This window comes from Rattus norvegicus, chromosome 8 (genome assembly GCF_021556685.1).
Source record: "Rattus norvegicus strain SHRSP/BbbUtx chromosome 8, alternate assembly SHRSP_T2T, whole genome shotgun sequence".
In the NCBI taxonomy this organism is placed as follows: Eukaryota; Metazoa; Chordata; class Mammalia; order Rodentia; family Muridae; genus Rattus; species Rattus norvegicus.
Genome location: NC_141541.1, coordinates 59,097,088 through 59,116,936, shown reverse-complemented (window position 1 = coordinate 59,116,936; position 19,849 = coordinate 59,097,088). Strand labels below are relative to the sequence as shown.

Here is a 19,849-nt window from a genome sequence, read left to right as displayed (position 1 = left end):
AGACCCCAGGGCCTACTGGCAATCAGCTCCAAGCTCAGCCAGAAACGTCATCTCAAAAACACTAAGGTGGAGACCAATAAAGGAAGACACTCGTCTTCAAGCTCTGGCTTCTCACCTGTATACTTAAGTACACACATACACATGTACACACACGTACAAACACACACACACACACAAACACACACACACACACACACACACACAAATGTGTACTTGGTATACCTTCTGGGTTGATTCGTGTATATACCTTAAATTTTTCATATTTTGAAAATCCAAACTCTTATGAAGAAACCCCATTGGGGGAAGTAGGCATGATGCCCCACTTCTGGTTGGAGGTATTGGCATTTGATAGCTGCTTTAAGAGGAAGATTCTGGTTTTTTCTTTAAGGGTGTGACCACTAGTAGATTAGCCACTCTTCAGAGCAGGCCCTACACCCAAGAGTTTTTGGGCAAAACACATTGGCCTCATCAGGTTTGGGGGTGGGAGGTAGTGAGGTAGGGGTGGGTCCAGGAAAAGCTTGAAGGAAGGAGTAAACACAATCAAAACACATCGTATGACATTCTCAAAAAAAAAAAACTGTCTAAATAAATAAAGAGAAATTTATTTCTAAAAGTCACTAAAGGAAAAATTAATTAAAACTAAATTTTAAAAAAGTCGCTGAAGGTGTTAATAAGAGGGACGTTCAGACAGTACTCTAACTCCAGTGACTTGCACACATCCTCAAGAGGGTCACTTGGAGATGGCTGTGCACATGGGAAGAGGAGGATGGTAAGACCAAAGTGGAGCCAAGTGATGTTTCTACCTGCCAAGGGAGAGCAAAGATTGCCTGCAAAACACCAGAAATTGAGTGAGAGTTGTGGACAAGTGAGTCTTTTGCAACCATCAGAAGGAACCAAACCTGCTACTGTCTTGTTCTTGGACTTCTAAACTCTAAACTTTTGTGAGAAAAAAATAGATTTCTTTTGCTCAATTCTTCCAGCTGTGATACTTGTTTCTGGCAGCTTAAATCACTAACACAGCACATAAGAGCTCGTTAAACATGAGCTAACAGCAGCCCTATACACCTTAGAGTTACTGTTCAGGACAACACAGCTTTTTCTTAACTGTACTAAGCATTCTACCACACAGCTCCTCGCCATGTCAACCTAACCTTATCCATCAAGACTATATGTAAGAGTAAACAGACTGTGCTGAAACAGGCTCACCTGCAGGTCACCCCAAACCTTCCTTCCTGCAGAGACAGGCCCAGCCCTATTGGTTAGGCTGCCATGCTGTCAGCAGCTGTGGACTCAGAGCTGCCTGCTGAGTGAATGATAAAACAGAACTGAGAGAATGTTACCTCCCAGGGAGATCTCACACCTGCCATAGTGCCACAGACTCCCTCTAGGACAGACACTACCCTTGGCTTAGAGCAGAGAGACAGAGAGAGATGGAGAGACACAGAGAGAGGAACAGAGACACCGAGAGCTGCTGTCTCTGGGGAAAGCTGAATATAGGATGGCAAAAAAATTAAAGCCATATTTGTGTTACCATTAAGAGTGATGATGGGTAATTTTTAATTTTTGTTTTGTTTCTTGTTTGTTTCATTTAAAGAAAAGATCTTACCAGTCAGAGATACATATCCCAGTGTGTAAAGGGACTTGCTGCACGAGTCTTACAGCCTAAGTTGCTTGATCCCTAGAAGCCCCATAACGATGGAAGGAGAGAACTAACTGCACAGTTGTTTTCCTTTTACCTCTGCATGTGTGTCATGGTACGTAGGCCTGTACACATATATCATATGTGCGCGCGCACACACACACACACACACACACACACACACACACACACACACAGACACTTGTTTACTCCTTAAAAGTTAACATTTTTAAGATATCTATGGTAAAATGGTGCAATTTCTGACATTTCTTTTAAAGCATGTTTTAAAGCAGTAACTATGATGGGAAGAGAAGTGAAGCAAGATTTGAAGACTGGTGATAATTTTGTAAAATAACAGATACACGGTGGATCAGTGCATTAATCTCCTGGCTTTCATATACCTGAAAGTGTATGTACATCATAAAAGCAGAAAATGAACCAAGAGGGGTGAAGAGCTGTAATGGGGGAATATCGAGCTAGAAAGGGCAACAGACTACGACATGACAGCATACAGGGAGACTATTTGTGGGGGAAGAAAAGGGCTGGCTAGAGGGGGAGGAGAGAGGGCACAGGGGAGGGACAGAACAAAGCACAGAGAGACACATTTATGAAAACGTCATGAGGAGACTACATCTATTGATTTTAAAAGCTTTCCATCAGAAAGTTTTTAAAACAAAAATGAGAAATGATCCACAGTCCCTCTTGCTTAGGGAAGTTCTACATTGGGTAAGGCAGAAAGTTCAGAAATTCCTGAGTTCCTCCTCACAAGGAGCAGTCACGAGTGGAGTGAAGCTGAACACTGGTATTTTCTCAGGCATTTACCTAACATCTGCTCTCTTCCGGGCGGTTTGGGGGGTTAGTCATGAAGAACAAGGCCATACTGATTCCCAGAGAGATATCTCTGTGTTGAGAGTTCCTTCTCAGCCACCTCCTCTTAATCCTCACAATATTGCAAGGAAGAGATTACTTGGATTTTTAAAAACCAATTACCTGTCTATATTTCCACACAATGCTCCACAGCTTCGTTTCTTTACTTATGTGGGATGACCTGACTGACTTCCTACAAGTGAAGGAAGAAAGTCTAGGAACACGATCTGACTGACTCACATGGTGGATAAAGACTGCTACTTGTAAGCACAGACATGTCTGGGTGCCTCAGGCTTCGCGTGCACTCTTACTGAATATTGTGTTACTATCCTTGTTGATTTGCACACAAGATTAATATTTTACAGCTTAAACAGATAACTTTTTAGTAAATAAAGAGTTTACTGGGATCATTTACTAAAGCAGAAGTCATTTAGAAGCAACGGTACCGGTACCAATGAAATAAAGTCCCATCCCAAATCAGCTTTTTGTTATTTGCTTTTTGACACAGGGTTTCTGTGTAGTCCTGGCTGTCCTGGAACTCACTCTGTAGACCTGGCTGACCTGGAACTCAGAAGTCCGCCTGCCTCTTCTGCCTATGCCACCTACGTGCTGGGACTAAAGGTGTACAACCATGCCTGGCTTTCCAAACAAGCTTTATTCCTCTTACAGAATTTAACATTTAGGCCCAAGGGAGTATTTCATAGAATCCCAGAAAGGTTTTCCTAAAGGACTCCTAAGGGTCTTACGATCTCCTCCTCCCTCTAAAAGTGAATGCTAATAGCCCCATTGTCATAGACCTAGGTATCTGCTGGCTAGATTACTTCAATTCCGTGATCCAGAGTCAAGGTTAAGAAGGTAATTTTAAATCCTCACTTAATTTTTTTATAATGTATTCTCATCAGTCCTGAAGCCTGGGTTTCTCTCCATTCCACCATGAAATCTCCCTCCAAACTTAAGGATCCTGTGTGTACCATCCTTTTGGCAATAGCACATTCTGTGCTTGTAAATATACTGTAAGCTCCAGGAGAAATTGGATTGCCCAATTTAAGTGGATATTGGGATTCAGAAAAAAAATCATATATATAATATATATATATATATATAAAATGTGGAATAGTATATAGTTAAGTATTAGCTAATTTGGACATTAATGCCCCTAATACTGTCCATTAACTTATACAAACATTTCTTAAATTTTGTCCATTCTGCCCCAAATTTCTACACATGCTGATACAGGCTTACAATCTCTCACTCAATAGACCTTCTCAGAATAACCTATGTCCTTCCTAGCAGAGAGTAGAACATGATAATGATCTAACCGCAATAGACTTAGTATTCACCCTGGTGATGCTTTCACATTCAAAGAGGATGGAGGAAAGGGAAATACTAATCAAGTCAGTCACTGATGATAAACTCTCAGGAGTATGTTCCCTCAGCAAGAGACCATGGTTCTTGCCTGTGACCTCACACTCCCCATGTAATTACCATTTCTCTCCCATGTGTCTCATACGTGGTCATAAGCCTTAATACACATTTAGAATCCACAATGCTACCTACAGGGGAATTTCAAAAGTCTTGCCCCTGTCAAGTTGTGAGTATGAGGACCGAATTTTATTGTGGGTGTAGAAATCAATTCTTTTTGTTGCCTACAGGGAAGTTTTATCAGAGTCAGACCTGAAGGACCAAGAAGAAGTCAAAGCTTTGGAATGATCTGATTGGCATATGGTAGCAAGTGACTGACGTGTGTACACCCTTAAAGCAAGTTATGCCTCCATCAGGATCAGTAGGCAAATGATGTGTAGTTTCCCAGGAATTTGACAATTACTGAACATTCATGTAAAAATAGAGGAAACTAAAATTTCAGACTACAGGCAAGTGTGTTTTGTCACTTACTGAATATTTGTGTCTAGCTTATTTACTGCATACTATTATGTCTGACATCATGCCTTAATCATCTTTCTCCTCTTAATCATCCCAAATTCCTGGTTTTTGTTTCACTTGAAGTGTGTTTCCACAATGTATATATTTATTTGTATTATGAATAAATAAGAATAAGGGGAACACCCTTATAGAAGAGGGGAAAGGGACGGGATGAGGGCTTATGTCCAGGATACTGGGAAAGGGAATAATATTGAAATGTAAATTTTAAAAAAATCCAATAAAAAAGAACAAAAAATAAACAGGAATAAGGAACTCCATATGAGCCCTGATGTAGGTACTATTTGTAAAAATAATAAAACAAATATTCTTAAAAACTTAAAGCCTTCTCCTAAAAACACCCCTTTTCCAAAATTTGGCTTCTCCCATGTGTAGAACAGGCCTGAAGCCACAGGTGGGTCACTGCTGGGTCTCTGAAAAGTGGACTTGGCCAGCCGTGTCATATGTACCCTATTGACAGCCCACCTCTGCATACACTGGAGAGCAACCAGTGAAGGATTTGTCCCTTCTGCATGTCGAGAATAGAAGACATCGTCTGTATGCTGTCACAGTGAAGTATTTCTCACACAGGTGACTTTGGTAAAGACTGACAACAGGTCATCGAAGCCTGAAGTTTTAAATCACATTACTAGTACCTTTTCCTCGGATCCCACACTCATTAGGGATTCTTTCATTGCCAAAAGGAAGACAGTTTGCTCCACAGGCCAAGCACTGGTTTACCCTAGGATTATAATCCCCTGTGTAAACACATGACAAGTTAAGCAGCCATCACCCAAAATCCTAAAATCAGAAAGAAGTTGAGTATCCAAAGTTCACAAGTGTTTTGGAGTGCTGGTATACCATCACAAGGAGATGTGCTTTAGTAAACCTGAATAAGCAGACACATTAAAGTATTGTAGACGGTGCTAAGGAGACGGTGCAGTGGCCCTGAGTGCCTCTCACATGAGCATGAGAACCTGGATCCCTAGCATCTACATAAAAAGCTGGACATCCAGGGTCAGCACCTGTAACCCCAGACTTGGAGACAGGGCCTGGAGGATCTGTCGAGGTGACATGGCTCTCACTAGCCCTCTCATTTAGACAATTGGTGAGCTCCAAATTCAGCAGAGATATTGTCTCAAGAAATAATATGAGAAGTAGAGCACCTACGAAATAAGAAGTGGAGGAAGACACCCAAAGTCAGTGTCTGGTCTCCATATATCATGCATAAGTACACACACACACACACACACACACACACACACACACACACACACAGAGGCACATACACATGTGCATGCATATATGCATCCCACAAAACACAGAAATCACATTGTATTGCAGAACATTACTTTCAGGCTGTGTTATAAGATGTGTAGGAAACAATTCTGGGTTCAAAATTATGTCCTATCACCAATATAATCTCATTATATATGTGTGAATATCCCAAAATGCGAAACTTGTGATTTTTAACTGGTTTCTTAATTAACCCTGAGCTCATCAAGCTGAGCAATGGATCTTGGGTCAAAGAAATTTTTCCAAGAAAAATTACACATTATAAGTTTTCCTGTCAACTGGCCATCCCACAGTGACACATGCCTGCATTGGCAGGAATAACAGGTCGTTATTACTACAACAGTACTGCTTAACAAGGAGTTCCAGAGTAATCTTTAGAGTTCATATGAGGTCAGCTCAGGCTCTGACAGGTCTGAGTCCAGGCCACTTAAAGAAGTCTGGACTGAGGCAGCCCTGCCTCACATACCACCCTCTTGGGGACATTCCTGGACCAGTAGGATATCTGAGGCATGCTCCTCTCAGAAGACAAAAGAGGATAAGTAGAACAGAAAAGGGTCTTTCTGCTGTAGGCTCAAAGTCCTAGTTTATTCCATTGACTAATCAACTCTCATGGTGTAGGGAAACACACTACCTTTTTAGTAAGGAGAACTATAGCAGCACAATAAAGGGTATTGTCTTAGGGTTTTACTGCTGTGAACAGACACTGTGACCAAGGCAAGTCTTATAAAGGACAACATTTAATTGGGGCTGCCTTACAGGTTCAGAGGTTCAGTGCATTATCATCAAGGTGGGAGCATGGCAGCATCCAGGCAGGCATGGTACAGGCAGAGCTAGGAGTTCTACGTCATCTGAAGGCTGCTAGTGGAAGACTGCCTTCCAGGCAGCTCAGATGAGGGTCTTAAGCCCACGGCCACAGTGACACATATACTCCAACAAGGCCACACCTCCTAACAGTGCCATTCCCTGGGCTGAGCACATACAAATCTAACAGATATGCATCCTGGGAGGTGGGAAGTATTGGGGTCCTTACTGTATGCCACTACACTCAGTTAATTGCATATGCTGACAAAGCCCCAATGTGGACCAAAGTCAGAGTGTCGAAAGGAGAACTCGAGACACAATTATTGGAAACCACGTGGTAGTTTCCTGAGTGAAACAGATCTTGTAATGTTAGAAATAAATCACTTAAGCTGACATTAAGTCAAATATAACTGCACCTTTTCATTCGTTATTTGTCTTGACAAACCATCACAAAACTCCTAAAGCAGTGATTAATGCCATCAAGAAATATGATGATGAAAGTGCCCTGCCAGCGGCCACACAGACACCGAAGAAATGCAACATTTCAGATGGGACATCAGGCACCACGTCAGGGTCCTACCATCACAACAGCTGCTTTGCTGGGGTGACATTCTAGAAAGAATGGCTGCTGTGAGATAATCTAACACAGGAAAGGGCTGCCAGGCCCCTGCACAGCTCTACTACAGTCTCAGCTGGAGCTGAGACACATCCTTCCCTACCCCTCCTGCTTTAAATCCCAGGCCTGTCTAGAACTGCAGCACGTCAAACCCTGGGAGCATCACCGCTTCGTTTTTCAAACATTTGTTTATTTGCATGTTATGTGTTATGGGTGTTTTCTCTGCATGTATGTGTGCAGAGTCACCACATGTGCACTCTGGGCCAGAAGAAGGCAGGAGAACCCCTGTAACTGGAGGTGCAGTTGATTGTGAGCCACTACCCGGTGCTGGCGTTGAACCCAGTCCTACACAAGAGTAAGGACTGCTCTTAACCACTGATCCATCTCTCAGGCCCCTTCTCTGCTTTTCTGACTGCTCTGCTGAAAAGTTAGATAAATAGGTAAACACGTGCAAAGTAGGACCAAAATCCAGAAGGCTCTAACGCAGCTGTGGTTTCTGCTATGCCTCACAATACCATAGTGTACCAGAAAGGGCAAAGAACTCAGCTTTCTACTTAATAGATTTTTGATAGGAGACTGGCTCTACTGCGTGAATGTATTTGAGAACACAAAGGTAAACACAACTATTGTGGGAGTGTAAAGGGCACCATACACTTAGGTTAGTTATGAACTCCTGTGTAGGGAGAATAGGATCATTCTTGGCTACAGGCATCATCTTTATGTCCACCAAACGCTAAACTCCACCAAAGCACTCCTATCTCCCAATATGTGTCCTACACAAAGCAAAATGGCTTTCTGGTTGAGATCTGGCTGGAGATCTCCCTCAGGCCAACGCTGAAATGGAGGTCACACTGCCTGCCTGAGAATCTGTTTCACACTTGCTCAAGTTCCTTCCCAGATGCTGCTGTGGTCTGAAGTTTGCTGTGGTGTAAGTAGGGGTTTTGCTATTTTGGTCCACTCGAGCTGGGTGGTGATGAGGTCAAGAGGTGATACTGTGAGAAGACACAGTACCTGCTTTCTACCTTCCGGGAGTTGAGAACTAGTGGGGTTTTACTCTTAGGCAAACTCAGAATCTCCCTAGTCAGCTCGCGCTCTCTCTCCGCAAAGAGCGGCCCCTTCTGTTGGTTATTCCCCCCTGAGTTTGCAGTTTCTGGAGACTGGAGCACTGGACGTTGGGGGCGGGCCAGCCAAAGGGGCTGCCTTCCCCGCAGTGACGTCCCAGGAGGTGGAGAAGCAACCAAAGACTCTGAGCCCTCCTGGACTCCGCCCAGTGCGGGGTCTGGATCCTTGGGAGATGCAGCTTCCTTGGTTGCAGTTGTGCAAAGCAGTCGCCGACTTGCCCACTTCTCTGCCTTAGTCCCGGAGTGTCAGGAGGCACTGGAGTCCAGCCATGCAACCCGGAGCAGCGCTGCAGGCCATGTTGCTGGCGGTGCTGCTGGCCAAACCGAGGGATTCGAAGGGTCACCTGCTGAGCGGTGAGTGTGGTCCTGAGGAGAAGGCTGGTGCCCGAGCACCTGTGGTTGATGCGCCCAGTAAACCTCAGCAGGGGAAGACTGTCTTCAGGGCCACTGCACCCCTTCTCTGACCCTTTGCGTACTGGGACAATCCCCAGATCCACCCCAGGATCCAATAAGCCTTCCTGAGTTCACTGCTTCCAGGGAGCAAAAATGCAACCAGCTCCAGTTCCTGGGGCCATCCTGGGTTCCCAGCAAAGCTAGAAGTCAGTTCTCTCCCCAGGGTTACCAGGGGTGAGAAGGAGGATGTAGCTTGGGTGGGGAAGTTGAGAAACTTGCTCCAGTGAGTGCCCCTTGAGCACCCTGCTCCCTGGATCCTTGAAGTGGAGGCAGTCAGTGCTGGACCTGCAGGGCTGTGGGAATGGTACCTGTTACTCTCCTCTGAGGGGAGGGTGGCTGGCCTGGAAGCCCTTGGAGATTGGGAAGGTGCCTAGTTAGTGCTGGACCAGTCCTGCCAGGCTCCAAGAATGACTCTCTGCTTCCTTCCCTCTGTGTGTGTGTGTGTGTGTGTGTGTGTGTGTGTGTGTGTGTGTGTGTGTGTGTGTGTGTGTGTGACTGCAGCCTCAGACTTGGATCCCAGGCTCCAAGAATGACTCTCTGCTTCCTTCCCTCTGTGTGTGTGTGTGTGTGTGTGTGTGTGTGTGTGTGTGTGTGTGTGTGTGACTGCAGCCTCAGACTTGGATCCCAGAGGAGGTACAGTGCTCTGAGTTCTTTCTCCTTTCACTAGGTCTGCATGTAGGGCTGGAGGAGGGACTGGGGGGTGAGGGGAGGTCAGTACCTTTTAATCAGGTTCCCTTTGGCCAAGAGATGGAGGAGAATGGGAATGTCCACTGTATTCTAGCTTGTGGGTCTAATTTAAGAAATCTAACTTTGGTTTCAGAATGCCTGGAACAGGGAGGGCAGTGGAGGGAGGGAACTGGCAGGAGGTGGGGGAGGGGGTGTAGGTTCAGAGGAGCTGCTGGGAGCTGCTGAAAGGGTAAGGGCTGCATGGCTCTGCACTTTGTGACAGGAGACCTCCTGCCTGCCCTTCCCCTTCCTGCAAATGAGAAAAGAAAGACACTTCCTGAAGGCAGGGGAACCAGATGGGTCCTGGGCCTCCTTCCAAGCTCTGGTACTCCCTAGAACTCACTAGCACACACTAGACATATGCAGCCAGCCCGGACCATACAGGAAACTCTATCAAGGTGTTAAGCTTTCTCTTGGCAGTCTGGCCTGGAAAGGTGGGACCACTAGTAAAATCAATGCCAGCTTCTGTTGTGCCAGGTTTGGGAAGGCTCAGGCCCTTTGCCTTCCTCCAAGGCCTACATTCTCCTTCTCTCTGGAACACATCCCTGGTGAGAAGCCCAGCTTCTGAGCCTTCCTCATCCCCTGGGAGCCTGCCCTGTTGGAAACCTCTTACTGGTAACAGCTTCTTCTACAAGGGAGGCAGTAGAGGATGCTCCCAGCTCCTTGCACACTGAAGAGTTATTGAAGTGTGGAGTTTTGGGGAGAGCCTTGTATTGCTCCTTCAGAGTCAGCACTGTGTGTGACTTGTGTGCTGGACAGATTGGACACAGTCAACATTGTCTGTCTTTCTACTGGACTGAAATACATGTTGAGGAAATGAAAACATTTCAGAAGGTCTGGCAATAAGAAATCATTGATGCCCCCCGCCATGACAACAATTCACACCAGTAGCCTGAAGTTTGGCTCTTTTATTACAGGGCGAGTCCCCTCGTTGGAAACTTGGTTTTCATTTTGTACCTTAGATCCAGAATCGTGCTATGGGCTCCTGTGGGTTAGGAACTGACATTTCAGTATTCTCAATACCTAACACACCAGGCAAGGGGGATTTACCCAATAAGTGCTGACTGAATAGAGGGGTGACTGGGCACCCCTGCCCGCAGGGGCTTCGTAATTTACAGGAACCCAGGGGGATCCAAACCTGAGGAGGAATGGGTGAGAAAGAGGATCGAGACCAAGCAGTGTCCTTGTCAAGGTCTCGTTTGTTGAGAGGAATGTAGAGCATTTAAAGCTCTGAAGCAGGAATTGAAGCAGGAACTGAAGCTTAGGGCGTGGGAAGTGCCGAAGGACAAAAGGTGAATCATTAAACTACAAGATATCCTCCTTAGACACTGAGGCAACAGTCTTCTGGGGACAAGTTCTTTGAAAAGGACACGCCCTTCTCAGGAATCTTCTCAGGGCAGCAATGTAGTTGGTCTTCGTGGTAACCACCACAGTCTTATTGCAAGTAAGTGTCAGGGGGGAGGGCGGAATCATATGGGGTCCTAATAGACAGAGGTCAATTCCAGAGACCTGTGAGAGGGTTATTGTTGGTTCAGAATTTGCTGACCAGCGTAGGGAATGGGTCTCATTAGTAAAGGTGTTGCTCCCAAAGGTTGCTAGTCCCCCGTAAAAGGGAGGGGAGGAGTGATAACAGATCCACCAATCATCTAGGGCTATAGTAGAATTAATATGGGCAAGGGCTGGTAAGGAGCTATTAAGCATTTCTATGAGCATATTAACAGTAGAGGGGGGCCCATCAGGGAATGCAGGTTGATAAAGGGTGGAAGGAAATGATGAATTGTTGGGTTGAGGTGTAGCCTGTCGATAATCTCTCGAATGTGACCTAACCTTGGGTGCAGGGTGTAAGTTAGTATTGGGCCCTATGGTGGTGGTGTTTGTGGCCGGGTTTTAAGAAATTTAATTTTTAGGGTGAGGCCAAAGTCTTTATATTGTTTATATAAGCAAAGTCCCCACTCGAAACCTCGCTGTTCCCAATTAACCTTTTTCCCTGTTTCTGTAAAAGAGATCTGGATAGGATTACACCACCTGTTCAGGTCCGAGTTCGCGGAGCATATGCTATTAAGGGGTTGTTGGCCCGGACTGGTGACCCGGGCATTGGGGAATTTTCTTTTAGCTGTGATATAATCCCAGGAAGAGCTGCGTTTCCAGTACGGGTCTCCAGTGGTCTCACAGCCCCAGGAGGCACAGCAGAAATCAGTTTCATACCCACAGCCTCTGGCCTTTGTACGATCTCTGTGGCCAGCAGGGCATAAATAAATTCCCCCAGTTTGAAGGGCCAATGTGGCTCTTCTGAGTGTATTACTGCAACCCGGGTCAGTACTGGGGTCTGCCAGCTCAGGGGCTTTTTCTTGGGGGGGCAAAGATGCCAGCTGTGCCCCAATCAAGGTGAGCTCCTAGGCCTAATTTGCAAAGATCTACCCCAAGTTTGGGCCAGGGAACTCGTGCAGTGGTGGTGGAGTTGGCAGACACCACATCTCCGGCGCCATTAAGAATCACCCAGGTATAGTTGAAGATCTGGTGAGGCGATGTAGCAAGGGCAGACGTGATGATGCTTCCAAGGATCCAGATGTAGGGGAACATGGTCAGCATGGTCTGTAATGAAGCATAGTTAAACTTTTCCTCAGGGTTGTCCCTGGGTGGGTTAAAGGCCTTAACAAGGCACTTGGGTAGCAATGGGCACCCCCAGTCTTTGAATTCATAAATGCAGACTGATTCATGTCCCCAAATGAGGACCGGATCAGGGCCATACCATTGGGATGTTAACGGGTCCTTCCATAGGACTGGTGCATAATCATAAGAAGTATAGGGGTACCACAGGCGGTCTGCTGCAGTTTTTCCATCCTTGTCCATGACAAGGTAGTTAAGGACAAAGAGTACATGATTTATTAAATTGTTGTGATTACCAGGGAGGGGGAATAATATTCCCCCATTTGACTGTAATTTATGGATCATATTTTTAAGGGTTTGATGAGGTCTTTCAACTATACCCTGTCCCTGAGGATTATAAGGAATGCCCGTGATACGTTTAATGCCAAATTGGGAGCAAAAGTTTTTAAAACTAGAGCTAGTATATCCATGTCCATTATCTGTTTTAATAATTTTAGGTTGTGGGATCACCACCAAGCAGGCCAGAACATGGCTGATAACGTGCTTGGTGGCCTCTCCTGCCTGCAGGGATGCAAAAAGAAAACCACTAAAGGTATCTATAGTAGCATGAACATATTTTAACTTTCCAAAGGAGGAGATATGGGTAACATCCATCTGCCAAAGCTCTCTGGGGACCAATCCACGGGGGTTGACCCCCAGATGAGGGTTAGGTAGCAAGGGTACACAGCCTTTGCAATTACGAACTATCTGGCGGGCCTGTTCACAGGTGATCTTATACTTAAGCCTAAGGGTGTGTGCATTAAGATGGTGTAGATCATGTGCCTGTTGGGCCAGGGTCAAAGGGGTTATAGAAGTCTCCTGGGCCAAGGCTGCAAGTCGGGTGATGCGATCTACAGCATCGTTGCCCTCGGCCAGGGGGCCCGGCAGGCCTGAATGTGCTCTGACATGTCCCACATAAAAGGGGTGAGAGCGGCATTGGTGGTGGGCCGAATATAAGGTACTGTCTCCAGCAAGGGAATGGAAAAGCCAAGATAAGAGCTATCTGTGTACAAGTTAAAGGGTGATCTGGGTAAGGTCTCAAATACTGCAAGGACAGCTCGCAGCTCTACCAACTGTGCGGAGTCTGAGGGAGTGGATATTTGATATACCTTGTCATTAATGGAAAAGGCGGCCTGGCCATTAGAGGAACCGTCAGTAAAAACAAGATGGACCCTGGGCAGGGGGCGAGTGCGAGTAACTTTTGGGAAAATAACAGAAACAGAAAGCTTACCAAAAAACTGAATTAATCTATCTGGAGGACAATGATTATCTATCTTACCCTGAAAAGCAACACAGCTGATTGCCCATTCGTCCATGTGTTGACCAAGCCAGGCAGCCTGAGATGGGCTATAGGGAAGAATCATGACATCTGGATCTTTACCAAACAATTCATGTGACTGTTCTCTCCCAAGACATATAATCTGTGCCACCAATAAGGGGTAGGTCGGCAGGACCTTGTTACGAGAGGCAGGCAAATGTACCCAATAGAGAGGACATCCTTGCCAGAGAACTGCAGTAGGGGCAAGGGGTGTGGAGAGGACTATAAAAAGTAATGGATGATGGGGGAAAAATAAGCAATTTTTTGGTTAGCAATAGCCTCCTCGACCAAGGAGAGGGCCTCAGAGGCCTCAGGAGTAAGGCAACGAGGTGAGGTGGGATCAGAGTCGCCTCGAAGGATATCAAAAAGGGGCTTAAGCTGTCCAGTGGTGAGCTTTAAGTAAGGCCGAAGCCAATTAATGTCACCTAAGAGTCGTTGGAAGTCATTAAGTGTAAGGAGGGAAGTCCTCTTAAGCTGTACCTTTTGGGAAATAATCTTATGTGGAAAGAGCTCAACGCCCAAGAACAATTGAGGTGGATGTATTTGTACCTTATCAGGAGCAACCTGAAGGCCTCATTGCTGGAAGGCCTCTATAAGCTGTTGGGAGGCTAAATGGACCATCTCAGGGTCCTTTCCTGACACAAGAATATCATCCATGTAATGAATAATATAAAGAGAGGGAAATTGGAGATGAAAGGGGTCAACAATTTGAGCAATATATCTCTGACAGAGGGTAGGACTGTTAGCCATGCCTTGAGGTACAACTCACCATTGGAACCGTGGTATAGGGCCCACAAAGTTGACAATGGGCACACTAAAAGCGAAACGTTTGCAGTCCTCAGGGTGTAATGGAATGGAAAAGAAACAGTCTTTTATATCAATAACAATTTTAAAATAACCTTTGGGGATAGCCACAGGGGAAGGAAGGCCAGGTTGTAATGCCCCCATGGGAACCATGGTCTTATTTATTTCTCTGAGATCTTGTAATAACCGCCATTTTCCTGTTTTCTTTCTTATAACAAAAATAGGCGTGTTCCAAGGAGAGGTGGAGGGCTTAATGTGTCCTGCAGTCAATTGTTCCTGCACAAGCTCAAGAGCAGCAGTCACTTTGATACTAGAAAGGGGCCACTGATCAACCCAGACAGCTCTGTCATCTTTCCAAGTAATTTTGTCTGCTTGCAGTGCAGGTGGTGAGGTGGCCCTTAGGAAAAATTTTGATAGCCTAATCCTGTGCGATCGTTTTTGGGAGAAGGTATTATGTGTGCTCTTATTCCTTGTCCCTTTTTGCCCAAGACTTTTCCAGGATGGAATCCCTGTTGAAGCATTTGTCAAGTAACAATCTCATTCGGGCTGCACATAACCAAACCCAGTTGAGTTAATAAATCACAGCCCCAAAGGTTTACCAGGAGGGCTTCGATGACAAAAGGCAGGATCAAGCCTGAGTGCCCCTCAGAATCCTCCCATTTTAGGTACTTAGAACTTTGGAGAGTTTTTTTAGATTGGCCGATCCCTTGCAAATGCGTGAGTGAAGGCTGAAGAAGCCAAGATGAGGGCCAGTGATCTTTAGATATGACAGTAGCATCAGCCCCAGTATCAACAATGCCCAGAAACCATCGGTTGTCTAGTTTAAGAGAAGGCCTTTCATGGGTAATTGTCTGCACCCAAAAGGCATCCGAAGAGCCAGGTTGGGTAGCACCTCGGCAGTCCTGGAGAAACGGGTAGCACCCGTCTGACGGCAGGGGGAGAGCCTGGGCAATCCTTTGTCCCTCCTTTAAGGTCATAGGGCCAGAGGTGGCGGTAGCCAGTACCAGCATTTCTCCAGTGTAGTATGATGACCCCCTGCAGGGCAGACTAGGCTTGTCCCATGATCAGGAAAAAGGTATTAGGAGGCGGGGGGGAGGGGGAGCCAAACATTCCAGTAGAAACAATTTGTATGCCGTCTTCAGGCCTCAATACTGTATCTGCCAAGGCACACAAGTCCACTCCTGGGCTTCCTGAGGTAGCTCTGAGGAAGGGAGGGGAGTGCCTGGCCCTGGGGCAGGTAACTGAGAGGCCATGGAGGTGGGCTGGAAGTGAATGGTTCTCGGCCCCCTCCCCCAGAAGGGCCCCTCCACCTGTTTCCCTGAAGGGGCAGGAGGGGATTACCAGAAATGTCCGTTTTGGAGTGACATAGATTAGCCCAATGTTTTCCTCTCTTACAGCGAGGGCATTGTGTGGCCAGCAGGGGACCAGGGAGGTGGAGAGCCGGTATCTTATCCAAAGAGTCTCTCATTCTCTGGTCCCTCCTCTGAATCAATGGGTATTGTCTAGCAAAATGTCCTGGCTGACCACATTTAAACAATTTTTATGGAAGGTTGGGCCTTTAGCTACTTGGAGAGCCGCTCCGATAGCCAAATTGATGCTCTGGATAACCTTATGCGAAAACATATCAATATCGGCGCAAAGCCTGACCAAATCATGAAGCACTTTATTTTTTGTTTGTCCCTTAAGGATGGACTTGCAAGCCGAATTAGCATTTTCATAAGCAATTTGTTTAAGGAGATTATTGTCCTCTTCTCCGGGACCCAAAAACCTTTCTGCAACCTCCTGCAATCTAGCAACAAATTCACTAAATGGTTCTTGAGGACCATGGATGACTTTAATGAGGGGAGTTGTAAGGGTCCCTTTAGAGGGGGACAGTCTTCCAGGCCCCCAGGGTGGCCTCTTTAACTTGAGCCAAGAGGCCTATAGGTAGCCTGAGCTGATGGCCCTCTGACACATATTTTCCTTGTCCAGTAAGTTTGTCAAAGGTCCAAGCTGCCTCTGGAGCCAGGGGATCTTTCTGATTCCTTCCCGCTCCCGTCTGGCAGCAGGAGAAAAAGTCAGCTTTCCATGACAAAAATTGTCCACAAGAGAAAACTGCCTGAGTTGCTCTGAACCATTCTCCCGGGGTGAGGTATCCACCTCCTGAGAGGGCTTCAAGCATGGATTGTGTAAAAGGGGGATTAGGGCCATAGGTCCTAATCTATTCTATTCTATTCAAAGGCAAAACATCAGCCACAGTTTAAGTCCTGGATTGGGTGATAATTGTCAGTGCCCGGCTGGAAGGAACGGTGTGTTCCAGGTAGAACGGCACTAAGCCACACATCTCCCAGCATCAGGTACTGGTGTACTGAGACAGGTCTTAAGCCCCACGTACACAGTCTGCAGATATGCATACACATGGCCTCACCCTTCAGCCCACGCAAGCCCACGCAATTTCTCATGAGCAAGGGATGGGGGCAGTCAGGGATGACCATGAATTAGTGGGTTACCCGGCCCACGCCAAGGTCCACTGTTCTTCGGGCAGTCCATAAGTATTGTTTGTTGCCAGTAGTCCCCTGTACTCAAGGTCTTTGGATACTGGTCCACTGGGGCATAAGAGCACAGAGCGTTGGGTCTCTGTATCCATAAAACAACTAGGCGGGCTTCCCTTCTATCTCTGTGCATAGCCAGCACTCCAGGACCAAGAGGCTCTCCAGTGGCCCCTCTTGTTCTTTCTGGGGCAGTCCCTGACCCAGTGTCCTTTTTCTTTGTATTAGGCACACTGATCTTTAGCCAGGAATTCTCTTCTGTTGCCAGGTACTGTCTTCCTAGGTTCCCTAACTACTATGGCCAGTATATATTCCTCTCTTGTCTTCTATCTCTCTTTAGCTCCCTAGCTTCCTCTTCTTTTTGTCCCTTTTAGCTTCCTGCTTTTTTTTACCTTCTTTTCTCTTTGTTTAACCTTACTTTCTCTGTAACTTATACTAACTCTCAGCAACTTAGCTTAACCCTTCAAATTTCTGTAACTTTCTCTTCATATCTTTTCCTTATCTTAGCCAGATTGGTGGGGCATTTTCCAGCCCCTAGGAGACCCACCCTTGGAGCCTGGGGCAGACCCGGAGCACTCCCTACCTTCATGGGTATTGAAGTCAACAGTCAGGAGTGAGGGCCTTCCATCCATGTCTGGAACATTCTTTCTGGCCTCCAGTAGGATTCTGTCTTTCCTCAGTGGTAAAGAAGACCTGTAACAGTTACTAACAAGCATCTCAAGTGGGATGGTGAGAAAACAAGAAGGTAATCTAGAGGAGAGAGGTCCACTGAACAGGACAAATAGCATTTAGTCACACAGCTAAACCAGGAGGTCTTTTTTGGACAAAAAGGCCATTGTACAAATAAGCACAAGCTTTGTCTATGAAACAGAAAGGTGAGCAGAGAGGCAGCAGATCTGTTATCGACTATCTCTCTAGACTTAGAATTTCCCTCAAGGAGTATCTCTCTTCAGTGTCAGCTCCGTGGCTTTGCCTCTCAAGAGAACCAGCCTCCAAATGACACTAGGCTTCTAGTAACAACTAATAACAAAAGGATGGAGAGATGGTTAGAACCTGGGTGCTAGATACTAAGCAGCTGACAAAAGAATTGTAACCAGTTCACCTAGGGCTTTCAGGACCTCAGTAGCAGCCCTTTGCCAAACTGTCTCACTGGGTTAAAGGCCCATGAAAAAGAAAACATTAATCCTGACCTTGGCCACCACCAAAGCCTGAATTCTAAATTTTGACTGGCAAAACAAAGTTCTTCAGTTTGTTGTAGATTCTTTTTGAAACTATTTTAGGGGCTTCTCTGCCCCCCAACCTGGGGCATCTCTCCTTGGGGAGGAGGCTCAAGAGAGAAAGATAAAACTCCTGGCAGAAAACAATTTCTCTCAAGCAAATTATTTTCAACTTTTAACTTAAGCACCAACAGGACCAAGTAAAACTCTTTGACGAACAAAGCAAACAGTTTCATGATTTCAAACACGGTCGTCAGTCCAAGATTTTAAACACAGTTGTCTGTCCAAAGTCCAAAAACGAAACAAAAGCCAAAAAGACACTCGACAATACCACAGAAAACAAACCAGACAAGCAAGACTAAAACAAAGCACCCTTGCCCAAACTGCAGCTTAACCTTAGCTGCTTCTGGGGTGAGACGAACCATCTGATTTTACCTCCCAACAGAATTCCAGAGTATCCCCTTGCCCTAACATCCGTCCAATGGTCCACCATCAAAGACAAAGGGGTTATCACAGTCTGCCCCATGGCAAAGAAAAAGAACGCCAAACACAGAAACAGAATACAGACAACAGACACTAACAAGTCCAAGCACACTTGTCTGCGCCTATACTTAAATAGGCAGCCGAACTCGACCTCCGACGGAGTGGGATTTTTCGTCCACTCCTGCCTAGGTAAAAGGAGCACTCCGTCTCCTTTGTTCCAGAAAACCATAGTCAAGTCCTCCTGACTGCCCACAGCCAGGCTCTCCTGGCTGTTCTCCACCCATGGAACGTCTTCCAGGGGCTGCAGCTTGCGGGCTCTGGGCGTCCCCCCTTCCGCAGCCAGAGGATCCTTACGGATCTCAAAGGCAGCTGCACAGAGTGGGATTCCACATCCACTCTCCTCTCCTACAGAGTGGGATTCCACATCCACTCTTAGGAGGCAACACTGAGTGGGATTCCACATCCACTCTCCTAACACTGACCAGTACTAAGACACACATATATACACACACGGCGGAACCAAAACAGAGACATACAGACTGACGAATGTGGCGCCACTCACACAGAAACACTCAGACAAACATCCAACTCACCTCCAAGGGGTCTTCGGAGTCTGGGGTGGTCACGAAAATCCCGGACGAGCCCCCAAAATGAAAGATCCCCGAAGAGAGACCCTTTCTAAAGTCGCGGGAAATCACGGACCCCAGACACAGAGAGACCATTTTGGATGTAATAAGCAAAGGCGAGGTTTATTACGGAGACCTATTACAGAGATCTCCAGGCCGACACGTATCCCACTCAGGAGACAAAGGTGTCGACCCCGAAGCTCAAAAGTCAGAGGTTTATATAGGGAAGGCTAGGGGATTACACACAATTGGCTAATTTCTGGCACAGCTATAAGTGATTGGCTCATTTAAACATGGCAGTGAGATTACAGCACAGCAGGAGAGTACGTATTGACTGGAGCGTACAGGATTTTAGGAGCTAGCGGCGTATCAGGGTTTGAAGGACATCTGGTTAAGGTGTGACTATGAGTAAGCTGGGGGAGGTGCCCTTCTGCCAGATGGTTAGAGACAGTCCTGATAACTCGGGCTGGTTCCTGCATTCCTTTTCTTTATCTTTATGGCCTGTTAGTCCTAGCGGCAGGGCGGGGCTGCCTGGACTTGCTTTTCACAGTGTTTAGCCCTGAGTCTGAATTTTGAAACTTATTCTTTTAACTTCATATTTTTAAACCTTAAATCTGTATAATTTTCCTTTCACTAACAGCATTATTAAGTTCCTTAAGGGGCTAATATCTGGTCCTTCAATAATGAACCAAAGACAAACTTCAGATATAAAGATAAAAAATTTAACAAGATCCTTTTTCTTAACTCTAACTCCTCTTTCCCTGAGGGAAGCCTTCAAGTCTTGAACAAAG

The 19,849-nt window shown here is 46.1% G+C and overlaps 1 protein-coding gene across 7 annotated transcripts in view; it reads left to right on the top strand.

Annotated features, from left to right (window-relative positions):
- Nucleotides 1-8,405: 8,405 nt before the first annotated feature.
- The window catches only part of LOC148004127 (layilin-like), a 33,738-nt gene continuing 22,294 nt past the window's right edge, over nt 8,406-19,849 (top strand). For all 7 annotated transcript variants that reach the window (XM_087564132.1, XM_087564131.1, XM_087564128.1 and 4 more), the window contains exon 1: nt 8,406-8,611. In XM_087564132.1, coding sequence (XP_087420258.1) covers nt 8,527-8,611 — 85 coding nt within the window. In that variant the 5' untranslated portion in view covers nt 8,406-8,526. The remainder of the gene's footprint in view (nt 8,612-19,849) is intronic.